Source organism: Cyprinodon tularosa, unplaced genomic scaffold, assembly GCF_016077235.1.
Source record: "Cyprinodon tularosa strain WSP-4 unplaced genomic scaffold, ASM1607723v1 ctg35, whole genome shotgun sequence".
In the NCBI taxonomy this organism is placed as follows: Eukaryota; Metazoa; Chordata; class Actinopteri; order Cyprinodontiformes; family Cyprinodontidae; genus Cyprinodon; species Cyprinodon tularosa.
Window position 1 is genome coordinate 1566091 of NW_024039063.1, and position 19925 is coordinate 1586015.

General features: G+C 36.8%; 1 protein-coding gene across 2 annotated transcripts in view; it reads left to right on the forward strand.

Annotated features, from left to right (window-relative positions):
* The first annotated feature begins 1404 nt into the window (after nt 1-1404).
* ddah1 (dimethylarginine dimethylaminohydrolase 1) overlaps nt 1405-19925 on the forward strand; it is a 90395-nt gene continuing 71874 nt past the window's right edge. The window contains exons 1-2 of one of the 2 annotated variants that reach the window (XM_038295062.1): nt 1405-1551; nt 1693-2025. In XM_038295062.1, the coding sequence (XP_038150990.1) occupies nt 1732-2025 (294 nt within the window). In that variant the 5' untranslated portion in view covers nt 1405-1551; nt 1693-1731. Of the gene's footprint in view, nt 1603-1692; nt 2026-19925 lie in introns of both variants that reach the window. The other variant, XM_038295060.1, reaches the window with a different exon arrangement.

Below are 19925 nucleotides of genomic sequence, written 5' to 3' on the forward strand. Positions count from 1 at the left end.
AGAAATATGGAAAAAGTTACCCAATAGAATTATAGATTGTAAATCCAACTTACTTTGTATTTAGAGTGAATTGAGTGAAACTTTTTTGCATTGTTTAAAACTGACCAATATAATTTCAGAGTGACTCTTCATAAGCTAAAGTCTGTCCCTGATTGATGATTCAAGTTAAATTAACTTGTAATATGCGTTCAGTGGCACATTTTACTGAAATGTGAACATTTTACTTTTCTGACACATGATTTCAGGAACTGTTGTTGCTCCAACTTTAACTTCTAAATGTGAAATCAGCCCAAATCTTAGAAACCCGGATGTTCCTAAACATTTCTAAATAAGTCAGTTGGATAGAAACCAAATAAAAACCCACCTGGCAACATCGGTTATGATTATTTTGAATTTTTCTTTTAGATAAACACAGATTCAAATAATCTTTTATAATTAGCTACTTTAAACTTCTCAACAACTTTACCTGTAACTTGTTTGATGTCTTCTTTAGCTTTGATGTTTGCTCTCTAATCCTTTTTATGTGTGATAGAGGTAAGAAATCAAAAATTCAAGAGATATAAATACTTGCAATATTGCAAAAAAACTTTGAATAGCATTTAGAATGAGTATTTCTGGAAGAGTTTTGGCTTATCATTCTTAATTTAAGTTGTAATAAAGACCCCAATAATAGCAATTAAGCCCAATATCATTATTATGTCTGGCAGATTTGGATTCAAATCTGTTTCCAATAAATCGAGACATTTGTTGCTGATAGGAAACCAGACAGACGTCTCCCAGAGGACAACAGAACAATGTAAAAGGGCAGACAGATTAAAAAAATATGTGGTTTAGGTTTGTTCCATATTTTAATAACAAAGAGCATTTTTTTTTTAACAACTTTCTTAAGGAGCTTTAGAAATGTCTTTATTGGCATTACATCAATGAAATGACTGGGACTAGGATTCTGCATGTTTCCTTTAGGATTTTGGCCAAAAGTCCAAAAGCTTTGGTTTTTTTCAGTCATGATCATTTTAAGATCTCCCCATCGATTCTCAATCAAAGCCAAATCAGTTCTTGGGTTGAGCTACTGCAAATTTTTAGATTAAGTGAGAAGAAGCATATTGATATATTTACAAGATTGAGAATCCCCTTGAAAATTTATGGAATGAATAATTTCTGCATAACTTTTTATTCACTTTACTGCTTATTTGGTCCATTTCAAATCCATAGAAAGCTTTTTGCCTAAACTTTAAATATGTATCAAGATTTTATATTTTCTTTTAGTAAATAATAATAAAATGCACAATTATTTTATAAACTGCATTCTACTATACATATATAAAAAAAGCTTGCAGTCCTTTGATTCTTGGGCCTGCCATGCTGTCCTGAACCAGCATGAAGCTGATGGATCCATCAGCTTTCTGCCTGTTTCTGTCACTTGTTGGACTGATTGCCCCTCAGTGCTGACAGCCTCGTCGCGCTGCACGTGATGATCGGCGCGCGTCACCGAAAACTGTCGCTCTCCCAGAGACTGGAGCTCGGCTCACTCACTGTGTGTTGCAGGCTGTTGTAAATAAAGAATAAAACCCTACAAACTTACAGAGAAAATAAGCAAGACAGGTAGCATTGCGTACACAGGGGTGTTTTTTTTTTCTTATTCACTCGCTGAATTGTCTCTTAGGGTGTTTTTTTCTTTTTTTCTCCCCTAAGATTTGTGAGTGCTTAGGAGAAAAAGGGGGAAGCGAAAACATGGCTGGTTTGATGGCAGGTTTTGGTCACTACACCCATGCGATCGTCCGGGGAATCCCTGCGTCCCTGGCCAAAGAGGCGCTCAGGAGCAGCCAGGCGGAGGTGGACCTGACTAAGGCGCGGACGGAACACGAGGCGTATGTGGAGGTGCTGCGGGAGAGGCTCGGGCTGGAGGTGGTGGAGCTGCCCGCGGACGAGTCGCTCCCGGACTGCGTGTTCGTGGAGGACGCGGCTGTGGTGTGCGGCGAGACGGCGCTCATCACCAGACCTGGGGCGGAGAGCAGGAGGAGAGAGGTAAGGGATACATCAGTGTCAATCAACACGCCCAAAATAAAACCATTATATATAGAAAAGTTTGATGGAGGCTTGAAGGGAAATGGTTCCTCCCTCTTCCCATCATGGTTTCCAGGGATGCAATCAGTTGGTAACAGGGATGTACAGGATACAGCACACATAGGTACATAAAGTACCTGTGTGTGCTTTATTTGCATCAAAACTTCACAATGTGCAAAAATCCACAGGATGACAACAGTTCAGCTTATAAATATAGAACTTACCTGCAGTGTGTTGATCACTGTTATATTCATATATGCATCAAGTGTCAATAAGTTTTTATTATTTTTTTCCATTTCATTTGTAACTTCTGAGATTTTTCTTGTGATCGACATTTAATAAGGATGTTTTAAGGCTTCATGACAGATGTTGCCTTATAACTTACAATATTTGCTGGAGCACCTTCAGATATACATTGGGAAAATCAAAGCACCTTCCTGGATATGACAGAATGTTACATTATCAGGAAAACAAACAATTTATTGTGCAACTGTAATGAGCTGCATTGTGGTGTAGCTATTCATGTGTGAGAATATGACTGCAAGGGAAACGGTTGGACAGATTCTGTGAAAGCCCCCCTGTCATTCCACATCAGTCACTTTACTTGGCTCACTGGGGATAATGGTCCCTCAGCCTCACTGACGACAGAGATATTGATCACAAAGCTTAGTGCTCATCCCCTCAACGTTTCAAATATGACGCAGGTGTTACCAGTTAGGTTTGCACTGTATGAGTGCCCACCAGCTGCACTTCCATAAGGATATTCTGTGCATGCTTTTTGTACATGAATATCACTGCAATGGTTATGTTCTTTACCCTTATTGCATAATAGGCCAAAATACAAAATCTTTGCATTCGGCATATCTATTTATGTGCAAGTGGTCTTTAGAAAGAAGATTTGAAGCAAAGTTATCTATTTAATGTGCTAGCAATTATATTTTTGCATTAAAGTAAATTTAAATACTCTTAAATCCAAATAGATACAAATTAAATATTTCAGAACTGGAAATAGCTGCAAGTTTGCCTCATAAGCATTAAACCAGATGCATAGTATTTATTAAAACTGTACAATACAGTAATTTATTTGTTTATTTTTTTTTAACTTTGACACTTATTCTGTTATTTTTATACACTTTTTAAGCTCCACATCTGTGCGACCGCTTTTGCTATAATCCTTTGCTGCTGTAACACCACAATATCCCTAGTGTGGAACAATAAAGGGATTTTCTATTCTATTCTATTCTATTCTATTCTATTCTATTCTATTCTATTCTATTCTATTCTATTCTATTCTATTCTTGGACTTGATTATAAGTCATTGGTTTTCATTTCAACTGTTTACAAGTGTTTTCAACCCCAGTGTAGTTCAGTACTTGTCTCCAATTTGTTGCAGCTATTTCCCCAGATAGACATGTAGCGCAGTGTTGAGAACTGTCTGTTCTTGTTCTTTACATAACATTAGGTCACAACTATGATTGAACCCCTGCAGGCATTAATGCTGTACTGCTTGGGATCGGTTGCTAGGTTAATGAAAAACAGAGTATTTATTGATCAATGTCATCGAATGGGAAGGCTTTTTGTGATTTAAGAGAAATTATTAACTTTGTCCAGATCCTGCAAACTGTCTGTGAGGAGAAAAATGGTTAACTCCTTGCTTTGATCTCATAGAGAGCAGATGTTGCTTTGTGGGAGGAATTATGTAGGAAACATGATGTGTGCTTGTCTAAGTTGGAAAACAAAATGCATTTTGACTCGCTGTTGATTAGATTTTTTTTACATCTCCAAGCTTAATTTTATCTGATTATCATGTAATAATATAGCAAAGTCATTTCAAGGTAAAATTAATGAGTCTATTGAGTAACTATTTCAATAAGATACTTCCCGTCCTCCTCTCTGTTCTTGGAAGTGTAAAATCACAACTTCCATAATGAGGCCTATGCATTATAGATTTTTAATTTGTACCGTTAAATTAGATATAAATGTTCTCGGGCATTGATGCCACTATCATCTTAAATGCATGTTTATATTACATTTTCCCGGATTTATTTTTTTGTGTGCCTTTCATGGTTGATATTATTTCCCTAATTTTAATCTTTAATCCTTGTCAAGAAGTCTGGAAAATAATAGAAGACCTTCTTTGCCCTCCATATTTAACAAGTCCATATCCACATTTAGAAAACGCTTTGAGCTGGAGTTTGACATGCCTGTGATTTATGCCAGGCTAAGGTGTAATGAGAGATTGAAATTAACCTGAGGCTGATACTGCAGGCTGCAGAACTGAGCTCCTTTATAGCCAGTACACCTCTTACAAATAAACCACTGTGGCTGCTTATAATAAGAATCTATTCATTTTAGTATTTAAGAAAATCTCTGTGGTTCTCCCTTAAAGTATTTGGTTGTACATGTGGACTACAACATTGCTATCGCTTAATACTGTGGTTCCAAAATGCACATTTTGTTTATTTAGTTTTTTGTTAGTATTCTAAGCAGCTTGCCATAGTGGCCGTATGGCAAATTTGTTTTGTAAAAAAAAAAAAAAAGGCGCCTAACTATTTAGTCACAAAATGCCAACAGTCTTGCTGATATATGAGAATCAGGCACATATATTTAATTGGAAAATAATTATTAATTAAATGTTGTGAATTGTTTTGGGAATTCTTCAAATAAGTTGTTTTACAGACTGCAAAAATAAGTTTTTCTCTACTTTTTTTCTTAAACTAAGTGCATGTTTATAAATTGAACTAAGTAAGATACTTTGCTTGTGGACTAAGAAAATTCACATCCAAATTAACTAAAAGCAATTGCATTGTCTTACTTCAAGTGCACAAAATATAATTATCTTATTTTAAGAGTAAAGATACTTATTCCACTGGCAGATCATTTTATTTATCTACTCAAATTAAGGGTTAATACGCTTATTTTAAGAAATGTGTACTTATTTCTAAATGTCATCTTCATAGCTGTTTGGAGCAAACATTTTCTGTAGCAGTCTGTCTTACAGGAAAACTTGAGAATCGCTAAGGTCACTTAATGTATGACAGTCTAATAAAGACATTTATCACTGTTGTCCCTAATGCTCTTTATTTTATAAATAATCTTTTTTTGTGAAAGGATCTCCTGAGGTTCTAGAGGACTTCTAGAGACTTCTTCTTAAGGAGCCTGAGCTTCTTAAAGTCGATTATAGTACTGATGCTGCTGCACTAACAGATAATGGCAGAGGAGATAGCGCTTTCTACAACAGAATTCTAAAAAAAATACAGCATCTTGCTGTAAACACTGGTGTACTTAAGCCTTATATCCTTTAGTATGTGTTGCATGGAGAAAATGATTATAAATTCCAAGAAAATGTGAAGCTTTGCTGGATTTCTGCTGTGTGAGATTAACACCGTAAAAGCTTAATAGTAACTCTAATCATTGTACCATTGAGGATGCCATGGGGTATGCTTTTTATGTTTCAGCGGCATCACAACAAACTGATCCAACATGGATGTGAATCCAATGATGAAATAGTCAGGAGGTTTAGGTTGTTAATCAGCTAAACAAATGATTTTGTGAGCCTGAGAGGAGACAAAGTAGGATGAGGTAAAGGAAAGAGCATTGGGAAGTTAGGGCAAAGCAAAAGAAGACAGTCAGACAAGACAGTCAGTGGTAATGAAACTGTTTTTTCCCTGAAAATTGTTGGCACTGAGATGTTGTCATGGATCTTCAGCGCTCTAAAAATGTGGCCATAAATTTCGCTCTTCTAGGTTGCATCAATGAAGGAAATATGTGCTCTGCTGGTATTTCACCTGAAGGTGGTTGCATCTATCATTTCTTCCTTCCATTCTCTGATGAAGCCTCATTCAAGTTTGGGTGATTTAAAACCTCAGCTTTTTCAATACTGTCACAGCATGTAACTCAGCATAATGTCCTTATCTGAACAATAAAAATAGACAGTGTGTTATAAAGCAAAGAAAAAAAAGGTATTTAATTGTAACAATCTTAAAAAAACTAATCTTTAATGTTTTCTTCCATTTTTTTGCATCACTTCGCTTCAAAAGGTTATCTTCTTTTTATGAATTTGCATTCTAACTGTATTTAGCCAATTTGACTTAGAAATGAGGGAAGACATTCAGGCTCCAGGGTTAAAACAAAACTCTGCCATAATCATTAAGGCAAAATATAAAAAGGCATAAATTGTAGGAAAAGAATGTTAGGTTGTAAGAGGATTAACTGAAAGGTTCCTTAGAAGTGATAGAGTGAATATGAGTGTTCTTACATAAAAGAACTGCAGAAATGTATTGGCCTAAGACAGCCTTATAAGCAATTTAGAAAATCTTCTTGTGTTAAGAGCTGTTCTCATGCATGAGCAAAAACCCATATAGCAGAGTTCAATTTGTAGTCCACCACAGTCAGTCAACTTGGTTTTTATGCGTGCTTCCATCGATTGCTGGTAAAGTTCAATGAGATACTGACTGGCATGTGCCCTTTAGGTTGATAAGACGCCAGATTTATCTTTGCCAGTGCCATCTCTGGGGATTTACTTTCTGGAAGCTAGAATAGAGAAACAGACGCAGGGGATAACCATGTTATCAGGAGGTAAACATGAAAAATAATACATATGCTTTTAATATATTGTTTCTTCAGGTTGGATCAGCTTGTTTCTTCAGCTTGAATTTTTTTTCTCTCATCCTTATTTGTCAACTACCTAAACATCAACTCCTGTTGTCTTTCGTTTTAAGAAAGAAGTTGGACTCCAATAAATAAATTTAATGTGTTAAAGTGTCAAACCACAGAACTCTGGGGTCCTCCTCTGGGACAGAATCAGCACCTTGGAGATGTTCTGTATGTCTGCTTCTAATAAAACGTTGATCCTAGTGGTTTAGTGACCTATGGTATTATAATGATCGACTCTCAAATCGACTTTCATAACTGTAGCTTCCTGTTTGTGCAAAAGGTGGAAGAGCAATTTCATGCCCCAATGGTTTAAATGTAGCAATTCATCGCACAAGCTGCTCAAACACAACTTTGTTGTCGCCTCTTCAGCCACAAGGACGTGAGCTGGTTTTCTACAGACTGCGACTCACAAACATGTTTCACTTCTAACATAGAAGACAGCTCTGGTTGGAGCAGTGAGTCTATGTTCTGAAAGGCTGCTAGTACCTGGTTTGAACCCCAGACTGCCACTTTTGGAACTGCCTCACCGTGGGGCTTTTGGCAGCCTTAAGAACGCACCAAAGGCAGCGTTCTGCGACACACATGGCCTCAGCAAATCGAAACATAACTAAACCTTGGTACATTTTTATACTCGTAGCCCTCCATGGCTAATTTAAGACATTAACTCAAAATTTAAGCAATAGTGTGGATGTGAGCAGACTGACATTTCAATTAGTCTATTTGCAAAGGTTAAATCAGTTTTCAACAAAGTGTTGGCTACAACTATTTAGTTTTGGAAAGTTTTCCTTATTAATAATAAGCACATTCGCTTTAGTTATTTGTCTGTGATTCACAGTGAAACTACTCCATTTGTCTCTCTTTAGTTTCATGAGTGTGACACTTTATTTGTGCTCAATAACACTTAAGGAAGCTGTCAAATGTAGTCTAAAAAAAGCAAATATTTTTCTTATTTTTATTGTTTGATATTAAATAAATCCTAATGAAGTAAACAAGTAATGATTTTGTTTATATTTGACTTTACTTTTTGATTTTTAAATGGTAAAATAAGTTGCCTTAGTTTTTTAGAGACTAGAAGATTAAAAATGGCTTCCTTCATAAAAGAAAAATAAAAAAGGATAAAGAATCATCAGGTCTGAACTCTGGATGGAACTTTCTGGTACATAGACACAATATTTAGGTTAAGTATTTGTAGACTTAATATTTAAGTTCAGACCTCATTGTTTGTATTCATATGGGCCCCCTTTCCGGTCATGCCTCACGTAGCCACCCCCAAACCAGCACCAGACAGCAAAAAAGAGGCCTTGTTTTGACTAGGTATCCAGCAGAGGCTGAATCCTCACTGCCTTCCAGCTCTTATATGACTTCCCTTCCGGAACCAACTTTGTTTCCTACAGGGAGACATGACATCCGCGTGTGATTTGAGGGGAGGAAGGTGAATCAGCTGCAACCCACCTGCAGCGAGTGGGTCGAGGTGAACCTGGCTTCCCCCCGACTGTCTGTCACATTCCTTCCAAAGTTAACCTACCCCTCCCGTTGCTCTTTTTCTGTCTCGCTGCTCCTCTGCCACTGCATCAGTAACATCTGTAACATTTCAGTCCTTTTGCCTCCATGATTCTCTTGAAATTTATATTTCCCGGCCTACACAATTTGAACAGATAGCAGTTATTTAATCAATTATGAAAAGATAATCAGTAACCATTTTCAACAAAATAAATATATATATGTTTAGTAATTGATATTAATAGACTATTGCTCTACAAAAAATGAAATTATGTTGACTTATATTGTTGGAAAACAAAAATTATTAAACCAGACGGCCCTTATTTAATCTCCTTGACCTCTCATTCATATTGAATCAGTCTACTGTAACCAGGGCTGCAACTAACGATTATTTTGCAAATTGATTAATCTGTCTATTATTTTTCCGATGAATCGGTTACTAATCAGATAGTAAAAGGTTCTGTGAAGGAGACTTAACAAAATTAAACCAGGTGAAACTCAAACTTTTCCACTTGAGGAGCTCTGGATAGAGCATATTGACGGACAAAATAATTATTTTTTTTTAATCTTTAATGCAAAATGTTTTATATTTTTTACAATCTTGATATAATTACTGCTCTAAATGGGTCCCTCTGTCAGCTAAAGGCATGTATTAGAGTCTCTATACGCCAGTTAACAATTAATCGATTGCTAAATTAGTTGATGATTATTTCAATAATCTATTAATAATGATTAATTCAATGAATTGTTTCAGCCCTAACTGTAACCTCCACCTGCAGTAGAGTGCAGAACACTGTGAGATAGCTGCTGGAGACTTCTGAACAGGAACTCTCTGCAGCCTCACAGGATGACCCGGTCACACTCAGCCGTCACTGTGGGTGTGTGAATGTCTGGCTCCGTATTCGAATCAGAGGAGTGGAAGACGCAGGAAGTGAGCCAGGCGAGGAGGTGTAGAGAAAAATCTTGCTAAATCCAGTCTGAGTTTCTTAGAAGTGTAGACAAAAGCTCTTTTACTACTTGAAGCTCTAAGGCAGAAAAAATGACATTTAATCTTTTTTTACTTTGCTTTGTGGCTTTAGTCCACTGTACCGCTATCAGCTTTTGTAGAAGAGAGTGGGAGACATTTTTAGAAATCGTCACTGTTTTCAGAAAAATATATGAATAAGACATGGGTAATTTTATGGTTTTATGTTTGTTTTTTGTAACACTCAGGTTTTTCTAAAAAAAATGATAAATGATTTACTGGCTGGCTGTTAATGTTTTACTTCTGAAACAGTTTTTTATTGTCTTATACAAATACTGAAATGAAACACAGAGCTTTGCTGTTTAGTGAAGTCTAAAAGCAGAAACAATGTCCTTTAATTCCTGCAGCTTTCATTGTTTTATTTGTTTTATTAAATTATTATTTTATCAAATCTATCAAGCAGGTATGTGTGATAGGAAATCAGTTTGAATATTCAAAAAATAAGTTATGCATTCTCCTAAGAAATGCAGTCATAGGTTTATTGACATTCTAAGTCTGAATTTTCTCAATATCCATGGAGATATTGTGGTGAAATTTAATTGCTGCTTGAGTCAAACATTAAACAAAAATGATGACCAGACCTTGAGTTTTTATCTGATTGTGTCTTTCCAGTCAGAAACTGAAAATACCAACATTTTTCAATAAACTAACACATCATGCCTCGGTGCTAACATGCTGACCACAGCTTTTTTACTTGTTACTAGTTGTTACTGATTGAAAAAGACTCTGTGTTAAATATTTACCATGGAAGAATACTAAGAGATACAAGACGGAAGTTGTTTATGGTGTTCTCAAGTTACAGGAAAGTGAGAAAGAGTGGGTCTTTCAGTAGATAATAGGAAGGCTAAACAGGTTAGAACACGGTTATCATTTTGAGCTTTCTGATGCTGTGTGAAATGCATTTCTTTTAACCAGCTGCCTTCTCAACCCAGGGTGTTTCTATTCTTTCTATTTATTTTTAAATGGATTGTTGTTGTTTTTTTTTCAACTTGCTCCTTATGGAGCTGACCGTGATTTGGATGAGTCTTTTATTTATTCTCTTTTATTGTAGCATTTGTGTTTAGAGACTATGTTGGTTGCAATGATTTTCTTGTTTACACCTGAAACAGAAAGAGCAACTATATATATTACCCCCAAGCTGTACAGAAAGAATTGCAGAACATCAGCTGGGAAATGTAAGGTAGCCACCAAATGTTGGATAAATTGGTGGGAATAACCTGGGTATAGAAAAGCTATAGTCAGGAGAAAAAGCAAGGAGAGCAGCTTGGTTGTGTTACTGAGACTTGGCTGACCTGTCTACCTCCAGATATTCACGTTTTTCAGTTACTCCAGGCCAACAGAACCAAGCAGAGCTGTAAGAAAACTGGGACTGGATATGGTTGTGTTTGTGAATAGAAGAGGATGCAACTCTGGCCGTCTAACTATCAAAGAAATAATTTGGGTGAATGATCTGCTAGCTGTTGGCATAAGATCATATTACATAACTGAATGAAAACAGGTTAGATAATAAGTAAACACGTAGGTATCCTATCACCGCTCTGCCTAACAAAGGGGAAAAAACTGTATATTGATCCAACATGATTATCAATGTACCTCCGAGAGTCACCCTCCATTTTCTCAAGGATTAAACCGAGTGTTCAGTACAAGCCCTTAAGTAGTGTAAAGTACCATTTTCTAAGTTATGCAGAATGGTAATAAGGAGCAAAGCTATTCATTTACAATTAAGAGCCTGAAGGGCCGCATTGAAAGAGGCTGTGTAAAAATATATTGCTAAAAGTGTTTTGACTTTGCTCCATATTTTTGCCCCTACCCCCTGGCAAGTTGAAGCCACATAGACAGTGAAGTAATTGATACAATAATGAGAACTGATATTATTCAGTTACATTAATGATACAGATGTTTCTTAAGTCTTCCCCAATCAATTTTTCAGATATCTTGAATTATACTGTTGTATCACGTCTCATTTTTCTAGTTTCTCTATTTCAATAGATATCAACATTGTTTATACTACTTTCCTGCTAAACCCCAACAAAAAACAACTACCGTATTTTCACGACCATAAGGCGCACCGTACTAAAAGGCGCACTCTCAGTTATGTGTCCCATTTCTGTATTTAACACACACATAAGGCGCACCGGACTATAGGGCACGTTTTTTATATACAGGTACATGTCCTCTACTACCTTTAAATACCTCTACTGCGTATTTAAAAATACAGCGGGGGCAAAACTGAGTATGACTGTGCTTTATTCATGTATTTATTACAAACTATTAATCAAACCTGGGTGCTGGCCGTGAGACAGACACATCGCAGATGACAGTGCGCTGTGATCACTCCTAAATTAACTTAAAATCCTGAAACCTGCCGACGGAATTTGTTCGCTTTTATTACCGGTATCCTGGTGCCTGCAGCTAAAATTATTTAGATGAAAAACACCTGCCAGCAGCCGCGGTGAACCTGGAGGCTGCCCAGCCTAGAGGCTGCTGATGAAAGGATTTCTACTGTCGGTGCACCGCTGGTATGTGGGGGTCTGAGCGCCTCTGACAGAAATAGATAATCTGGATGAACTGACTGCAATTATGAAGTTTTCAGGAGGACTTTCTCACTTAAAAACATAATAAAACTACTTTATTCCCACTGATCACAGCAAATATAGCTGCAAGATTTAGATTATTTAGATGAAAAAACACCTGCCAGCCACCGCGGTGAAGAGGAGGAGACCCGCCCAGAGGCTGCTGTTGAATTAAGTTTTCAGGTAGAAAAATAGAGCGGGAGCAAAACTGAGTATGATTGTGCTTTATTAATGTATTTATTACAGAGTAGTAATCAAACCCATCAAAGTCATCATCCTCTGTTTCTGAATTAAACAGCTGCGCTAAATCAGACATGCCAGTTTCCCATCTTCGCTGTCAGAGTCACTTTCCGTGCCGTGCGGCTCCTCAGAAATAATGCCGGCTTTTGCGAAAGCTTGAACAACAGAGCCAGCAGACACGTTAGTCCATCTGCAATCCATCCGCAAACGGTGGCGTAACTTGCCCGGCGCTGCCTTCCACTTATCCTGAAACTGTGGTCTCTGTCGGTCATCCATCGCTCCCACGCCGCTCGCAGCCTTACTTTGAACGGCCGCTTCACACCGATGTCGAGCGGTTGAAGTTCCTTTGTCAGACCTCCCGGGATAACGGCGAGCACAGCGTTCATTTGATTCACCATGTTTTTCTCATCAGCTGTGAGATGGGCACGCATGGAGTCACAGATTAAAAGCGATGGTGATGCGTGGAAAAAAACACCTGTTCTCCTCACATACACCTGCCTCAGCCACGCTTTCATCATCTCCTCATCCATCCAGCCCTTTTCTTTGCGTTAATATCATATGTCATCAGAGCGCTGTGTCTGTCTCGCTGTCAGCTCCCAGATCAGCTTCTCTGATTGGTTGATGCGGCGCGTCCAGCAGCAAAACTTCAATTTTTCCATCTCGAGCAGCAGCAGCGCGTTGGCGGTGCGTCAGATGCTTAAAGGCTGCGGGACCTTTTGCTGCACCTATACGCGCATCAACCATTGACTTTGCATGTAAACTCGCTGCTTCTGCTGCACCTGTTGGGTCCGGTTCACACCGATGTCGAGCGGTTGAACAGCGAGCACAGCGTTAATTTGTTTCCCCATGTTTTTCACATCAGCTGTGAGATGGGCATGCATGGAGTCACATATTAACAGCGATGGTGATGAGTGGAAAAAAAAACACCTGGTCTCCTTACATTCAGCCACTCTTTCATCATCTCCTCAATGAGGTGGTCTCAAAAGTCGCAGTTACAACACACATAGGGCGCACCGCACCAAAGGGCGCACCGCACATTTTGAGGGAAAAAAAAGACGTTTAAGTGCGCCTTATAGTCGTGAAAATACGGTAGTAGTTACATTGTTTATCTATAGCAGTCTAATGGAGGTTTGGGAAGACCTGGGCTCTCCTATTTCAAATGAGCCCTTGATCTCCATACTTAGACGGACAAGCTCCACCTCTTTTGGAGATAAACATGGTCTGATCTACTTTAAATTGTTACATAGAGCTTCTAACTCTAAGTTTTAATTATTCTCTATTTATCATGATGTCAATGCGTAGTTGTGTTAGGTGCAAATATGCTAAAGAAAGCATTCCTAATCAGCATGCTCTAGGCCTGCTAGTTGTTTCTGAACAAATATTGGAGAGGGATTTTTCAGACAGTCATGTAAACTTGATATATGTCTGAGCCCTGACCCTATGATTTCTCTGTTTGGTGTTGTAGATGGAGGGGGGAATCCAAACAGCATATTCTGTCTTATCTGTCTTCCGGCCATGCTAACTATTCTGCTCAGGTGGAGGGAAGCATCTCCACCTTTTCACACTCAGTGGATGGCTGATATCATGTCCTGTCTAAAATTGGAGGAAATCAGATTTTCACTTAACACAAAGAAGATGAATTTATCAGGATTTGGAGACCTTTCTTGAATCTCTTTAACACCACAGTTTACCTGTATGAATGCAGATTGTTGGCTTTACTCCATCAAGAATCATTCTTTCATTATTTATGGCATTGATATAGGTTTGTTTTATTGGAAAATTAATTTAAAAAAAGAAAAAGTTAAACATTACTATAATTATTTTGGATTAGTTTGAAAAGAGTTATTTTTTGACAAATGTTTACTTTCATTATTCATTCGTTATGTTATCCTTAGGTCAGTTCTCAGTCTAGAGCCCTGCATATGCAGAATAAACTATGGAGCCTTCCCTCATTTGCCTGACATTACATGAGGATGGGCTTCTGTCTCCTCTAGCAGAGCAGCTTCTGCCATATTGTTGTTTTGTCATTATTATGTTGTTTTGGCTTTTGGCAAACTGCAAACAAGACTATGGCTTTTTGATATAATTGAAAGGCAAGTTTACCTTCATAGACAAAGTAATCTCAAGGAAAAATAAATTGCCAAATAGAAAAGCTAGAAGATCAAAAGAACTCTCAAAGCATTTAATCAAGAAAAACTTTAACCGTTTGTAATCCTTATTCAAAGGGACAAATAGTTTTATCTCATCTGTGTTTTGATCTGAGGGATTCAAACAAGGTCATATTCAATTAGCAAGTCTGATTAAAGCCACAGGACCACTAGATGCCATAAAGACAAGAACTTAAAATCTTTTTTTAGAAAAGCATTTCTTACAGGTCCTATATCATATTGTTATAAGCCTCTCAAAGTCAACTACATATAGGCAAAGTATGATGAAATAAGCACTTCAGCAACACATAGGTATCAGTTTCCTATAAAACATAGATGTTTTCTACCAACCCTGAACACTTCTGACGTCCAGAATGCTGCCGACTTTATGATGTTGCTTTATCACATCTCTTCTAAAGGCTGAACATTGTCCAGGATTATACAAAGTAAAAACAAAAATGGATTTTCACAATTTAGACATTAACAAGCTTGCTGTCCTGTGTGTATTAGCTGCTAAAGAACAACTTCTTCTCAACTTTGAAATGCAATTATTGCTTTTTTGTCTCGTATCAACCCTTCCTGATCAGAAAAAGTGGATGTTTGTTTTTTTGTTTTTTATAGTGCCAGCACAGCGTAGTCAAGCTAGATGCTTTCTGTAGGTAGGCTTTTTATGTAAATATTCTCCGACTGCTTGTTTTCACGGGGCTGCTGTTCAGACAGCATAACTCATTAGGATTACTCAAAGATAAATGAATAAAGCAAAATACCACTTTATGATTTTAAGGATGAAATGTTCTGAAAACGTGGTTAAAAGCTCAGAAAAGTTGTTTTCCCTAATATAAACCCTTTCTGGAAGCACTGGTATAGTAATATGAAACGTATCCTGTGTGTTAATTACTGATTTCTAATGACGACGATTCTGGACGAGCTGCAACATTATGACTGATGTTTTATAAGGACTTACAGTTATAATATTATAACCTTATAAAAAAATATGAACCAGTTTTACTAATATTTTTTGTTTATTCTTCAGCTGAAAGTAGGCTGATTAGGTACAACGAGTAATATTAAACTACTTTGGATGCAATTAAATAGAGCTGTAAAAAATTGGGACATAAATTTTATATCTAGCTTTGCTTTAAACTTCTCCAACCCCAAACTTCCTTTCAATCCTGAAATGTCCGGTTTCCTTTTTATTCTTAATAATTCCATTTTTTTTCTTTTGCTAATCTTTTCCTACAGACCTCTGGGCCCCTTTGCAGTACAACTGTAATTAAATTTAAAATTTAATTACATACACATTCACTGTAATGGTTCCTAGTTCAGCAAAATTGCTTTTTTAAGATATCAAAATAAAGCGGACTGAACATACATCATGCTACACTGTTCAATTACTTTAGACCCTGATAATTGCCAAAGTCTAAATAAATAGATAAATTAGACCTCTGCTGTGGCCCTGGGACCATGCTAATATACAGCTGGATATGGCTTTTAAAATTGACTGGGCTTATATCCACACTGAAAGCAGTGAATGTAACAAAGGAGCTTATGCAATACAGTCCAAAATGACTTGCATGTGTCGTCCTATGCATTTCCTTTATACTCTGTACTTTAACTCCCTTTACCCTAGAAAGAGTTTATTCCAAATGCTTTTTTTTTATTTTCAGTGGTATCCTCAGAGAACAAGCTAATGCAAAGCTCAGTCTTGTTTCCAAACTTGTTTTGGCAACGACTGTCAAATCTATGGAGCCTCAGGATCACTGCCCCCACAGTAACACTGTTTTCACATCTGCTCAACTTCCAGAACATACAGTATGTACCTTCAGAATGATTTTTCCGAGGGGAACAGTAAGCAATTTCTTTCTACTGCACACTCTAATTTATTTTTAATATCTATCAAACATTTCTATTTAGCTGCATTCTTCTTTTTCAATGCACCATGCATTTACATTAATTTAATATCGTGGACAGCTGGGAACTCATTTATACAGCAGTCAGTTGATCTTAATCTTTGGTATGACTTCAGCTTAAAGCCATGTGAAAGTCTTTATCTAGAAAACATTTCTTTGACAGAGAACTGATTTTTATCTCATAGAAAATTCAAAAGTTGATGTAAGACACTGTGATTTGGGACATAGTGATGAACTCTGTGAGCTAAATGAAAAAGAAGAGGTGCGACTTCTTATGTAAGCCTTTTTCCTTTTTTTCCATCTAATTTATGACACATTGCTCTTCATAATGACCCTACTGCTCTTTTACTTAGTTTTTTCTTTTCTAAACCATTTAATCTTAATAAAAAAAACTATCTATGACAACATTGTTGTAAATCCTCACTGATTATTCTTTAATAAAAATGATGAACTTCAGCTTTTCTTTTGTTTCAGAACCCCTCTACATGATTTTTCATCTTCATTTTGTTCCTGAGCATATGCAATGCTGTTTTTTTGCCCTGTGAAACTTGTAGTTAGAGCAAAATTAATAATATACCAAAAGCAAACTCATTGCAACCTTTCAGCCAAAGTAATGTGAAGATTTCATGTGTTTTACTCTTATCCTCTACGGAAAAATTAGATACATTTACTGCTTTGGTGAACAAATTGATGTAATTTGCATTAAAAATGTGCAACAATTAAGAGGATTGCTAGTGTTTTAAAAAAGTCTCACATTTTCCTAAAGAAATGCATCAGATCGTACTTTATCTCCATAACCGGAAGGTAGGTTTATAGTTTCATTGCTGGAAATCACACCAATGCACAATGTGCATGTCGTCATTCCCACAAGCGTAACAAATGTAAATGCATCATCAGTCTAGGGAGCTGAGGATGAGGTGTTTAGTTTCCACATAAGGTTGAGTCAGAAAGAAGAGGTATCTTTCGAATGGATGCTAAAATGTTCTCTGAGTGTCAGGAGGAGGCTGAAGGCCCCCAAGGAGAAAGAATTTTTCTTGTACTTCTTTCACCTACCTGTAAGTTGTGGATGTGTACAGTACTGAGTCATAAATCTTTGTGGGATGATATGGCAAGAATGATGGAAGATATCATTTTGAAAGAGGAGGAGACATATTGAAGTTCAAAACCAAGCGGTAAGGATTAAGATGATAGTGATTCAGCTTGCCTTTAATATAGTGCAGTTCCTGTTTTTTTAATTTATTTTATTTTAGATGACTAAAAAGTTTTACTGAAAAATGAACTGCTGTTAGAATGTTTGGGGTTAATTTATTAGAAAAATATAGTGGGCCTGTTTATGCATAATATGCATTATGCATATACAGGGTCTGTGGTTTTCTTGCACAGTCTAAAATACATTCGAAGATAAAGGATGATGAGCCAAAATCAACTTATATTTTGCTAATAAATTGTATATGGTGATATTTCATAGTGCTGCCTTCATGTCCAAGATATTATTTTGAAGTTTAACTCTCTAGTTGTTGCTATCCTAGTATGGTGTCTAAAACAGTCGGTTTTAGGGATGCACGAAGTAATGGGCCCCCTATCGGTATCGGCCTGTATTGGCCTTAAAACTGAATATTGGACATCGGCCACCCCACCGATATTTAACCCGATATTTGATCAGCTTCTGAGTTTCTCAAGTCTAAAAAAAAAAAAAAAAAAAAAAAAAATCTTCTTCTTCCTCAAAAACTTCTTTTTTACAGACTTAAAAACTTCTAAAGACGAGGGAAAAAATACATTGATACATTAAAATATCACAATATCTTCATATGCTGATATATTGCCATTTAAAAACACCATAGCAATCTCTTTTACTAATGAAATATTGCTATATGTCATCGTTATGCTACGAAATCCCCCGAAAATTCAAGAAAATTTTGCCATATTTTTATATGTTGATATATTGATGCGGTATCGATCTATTTTACTAACAAAATCTCAAAAGAATTTGCAAAATATCACGAGAGTTTGTAACAGAATGATGAAATTTCACGAGATTTTGAAAATAAAATAGGTCGATACCGCGTTTTTAAAAATCAATTTGATATCAGCATATGAAAATATATTTGAGTATATTATTTTTCAAAGTGTCAGAAATGGATAACAAAACTGCTATTTTCAATGACTACTTATTTTTTTCCAGCTTTAACATCAGTATCGATATCAGTTATCGGTTACATGAGGTTTAAAATATCGGCATATCGGATATCGCCCAAAATCCCAATATCGTGCATCCCTAGTTGGTTTAGTGTTCTCCTCAGGTTTAAACTGGGTTACTGCCAGACATGGGCAATGTGGAGTCAACAAGTCATCTCCATGTCATGTATTTAATCTTCCCAGCCAATTAACCAGGTGAATCCTTTCTGCACAGGTTAATTCACGGTGAAGATTGGACTCACCTGCTTCAGTGGCTGGGTAGAACAAATACATGACATGGAAATGACTTGTTGACTCCACATTGCCCATGTCTGGTTACTGCATGTACTTATTTTTTATTTGTTTGCTGATATTGTGGAACCTGGTAGCACAGAGTTTTTGTTTTTACACATCATTAATCTGGGACTCTTTTCATTTAATCTGTTCTGATAAAGAAGTGACATTCAGCAGAACCTTTCACGCTGATTGTGCAAAGCACAATTCAGTGACGGCCTATAAGTTTGGTTTTAGCCATTTATGGTAACAAATGAAATAGCAGCATATGCCATGAGAAGCTGCAACAGCTTATACTATTGAGGTCTTACCGTTGCTCTTTTAAATATGGATTAAACCATAACACTGGAGAATTAGCTGAACATTTTCGGATTTCACTCCACCCAATTCTTAAGTACATCTTGGCAGATAACTAAAATGTATATTTTCCAACCAGCTAACTACATGCGGCCTGGTCTTCTGAAGGTCTGCTTTTCTTAAAACAGGTGCAAACATGTTTTTATAAAGTAAAACGCAGAAATAACTGCATTCATTGATGCCACACCAGAGACATTGGTACAATGGCAGCGAATTGAAAGATATTTTCTGCACATGGAAAAATATTTTGACCATCGGAAATAACAATAGCACAAAGAAAAATAATCAATGCATGAAATGAATGCAGAGTGGCAGACATTATTTTTCATTATCGCTATCATTGCATTTCTTTAAGCACCACTCAACTGCAATCTGCTTATTTCAAATGGCTGAAACAAAGTGTCTACGTCTTTTAAAATTTTTGCAGCAATCTTTGTAGATCATCCACAAGACGCCTGCTAATTGCACATACTAAAAAATGTTGCATGTGAAATTTAGTAGCCTTTATTCTGAATCTTTGAAGGTCAGACCAATAGTGTTTTTCATGGCCTTTGGAATAAGGGTAAATTAGAGATTTTCTGAGGGATTTAATTTTTCAAATGCTAGTTATTATTCACATTTATATGTTTTCATAGGTAGCAATTGTGTATGATTTGTAACAGGAATAAAAGGCAGGCTAGACAGGGAAGCAGGGTAAGAGTGGGATAGAGAGACATAGGGAGGTATGTGTGAGTGTGTGTGTGTGTGTGTGTGTGTGTGTGTGTGTGTGTGTGTTTGTCCCCTCGTCTGTCTGCCCTGTGCTGTCACAGTCTGGTGTTATATACACTCTCAGTCTGTTCTCACGCCAAGCTACACACTGAAAACACTCCGTCTTCCTCTGCTCTGTTCTACTTAGTCACAAAAAGAGCTTTGTTAATAACTGGATGATTGAATTCTAAATTAATCTTAATTTAAAAAAAATATATAGGCAGAAAAGATCTGCATC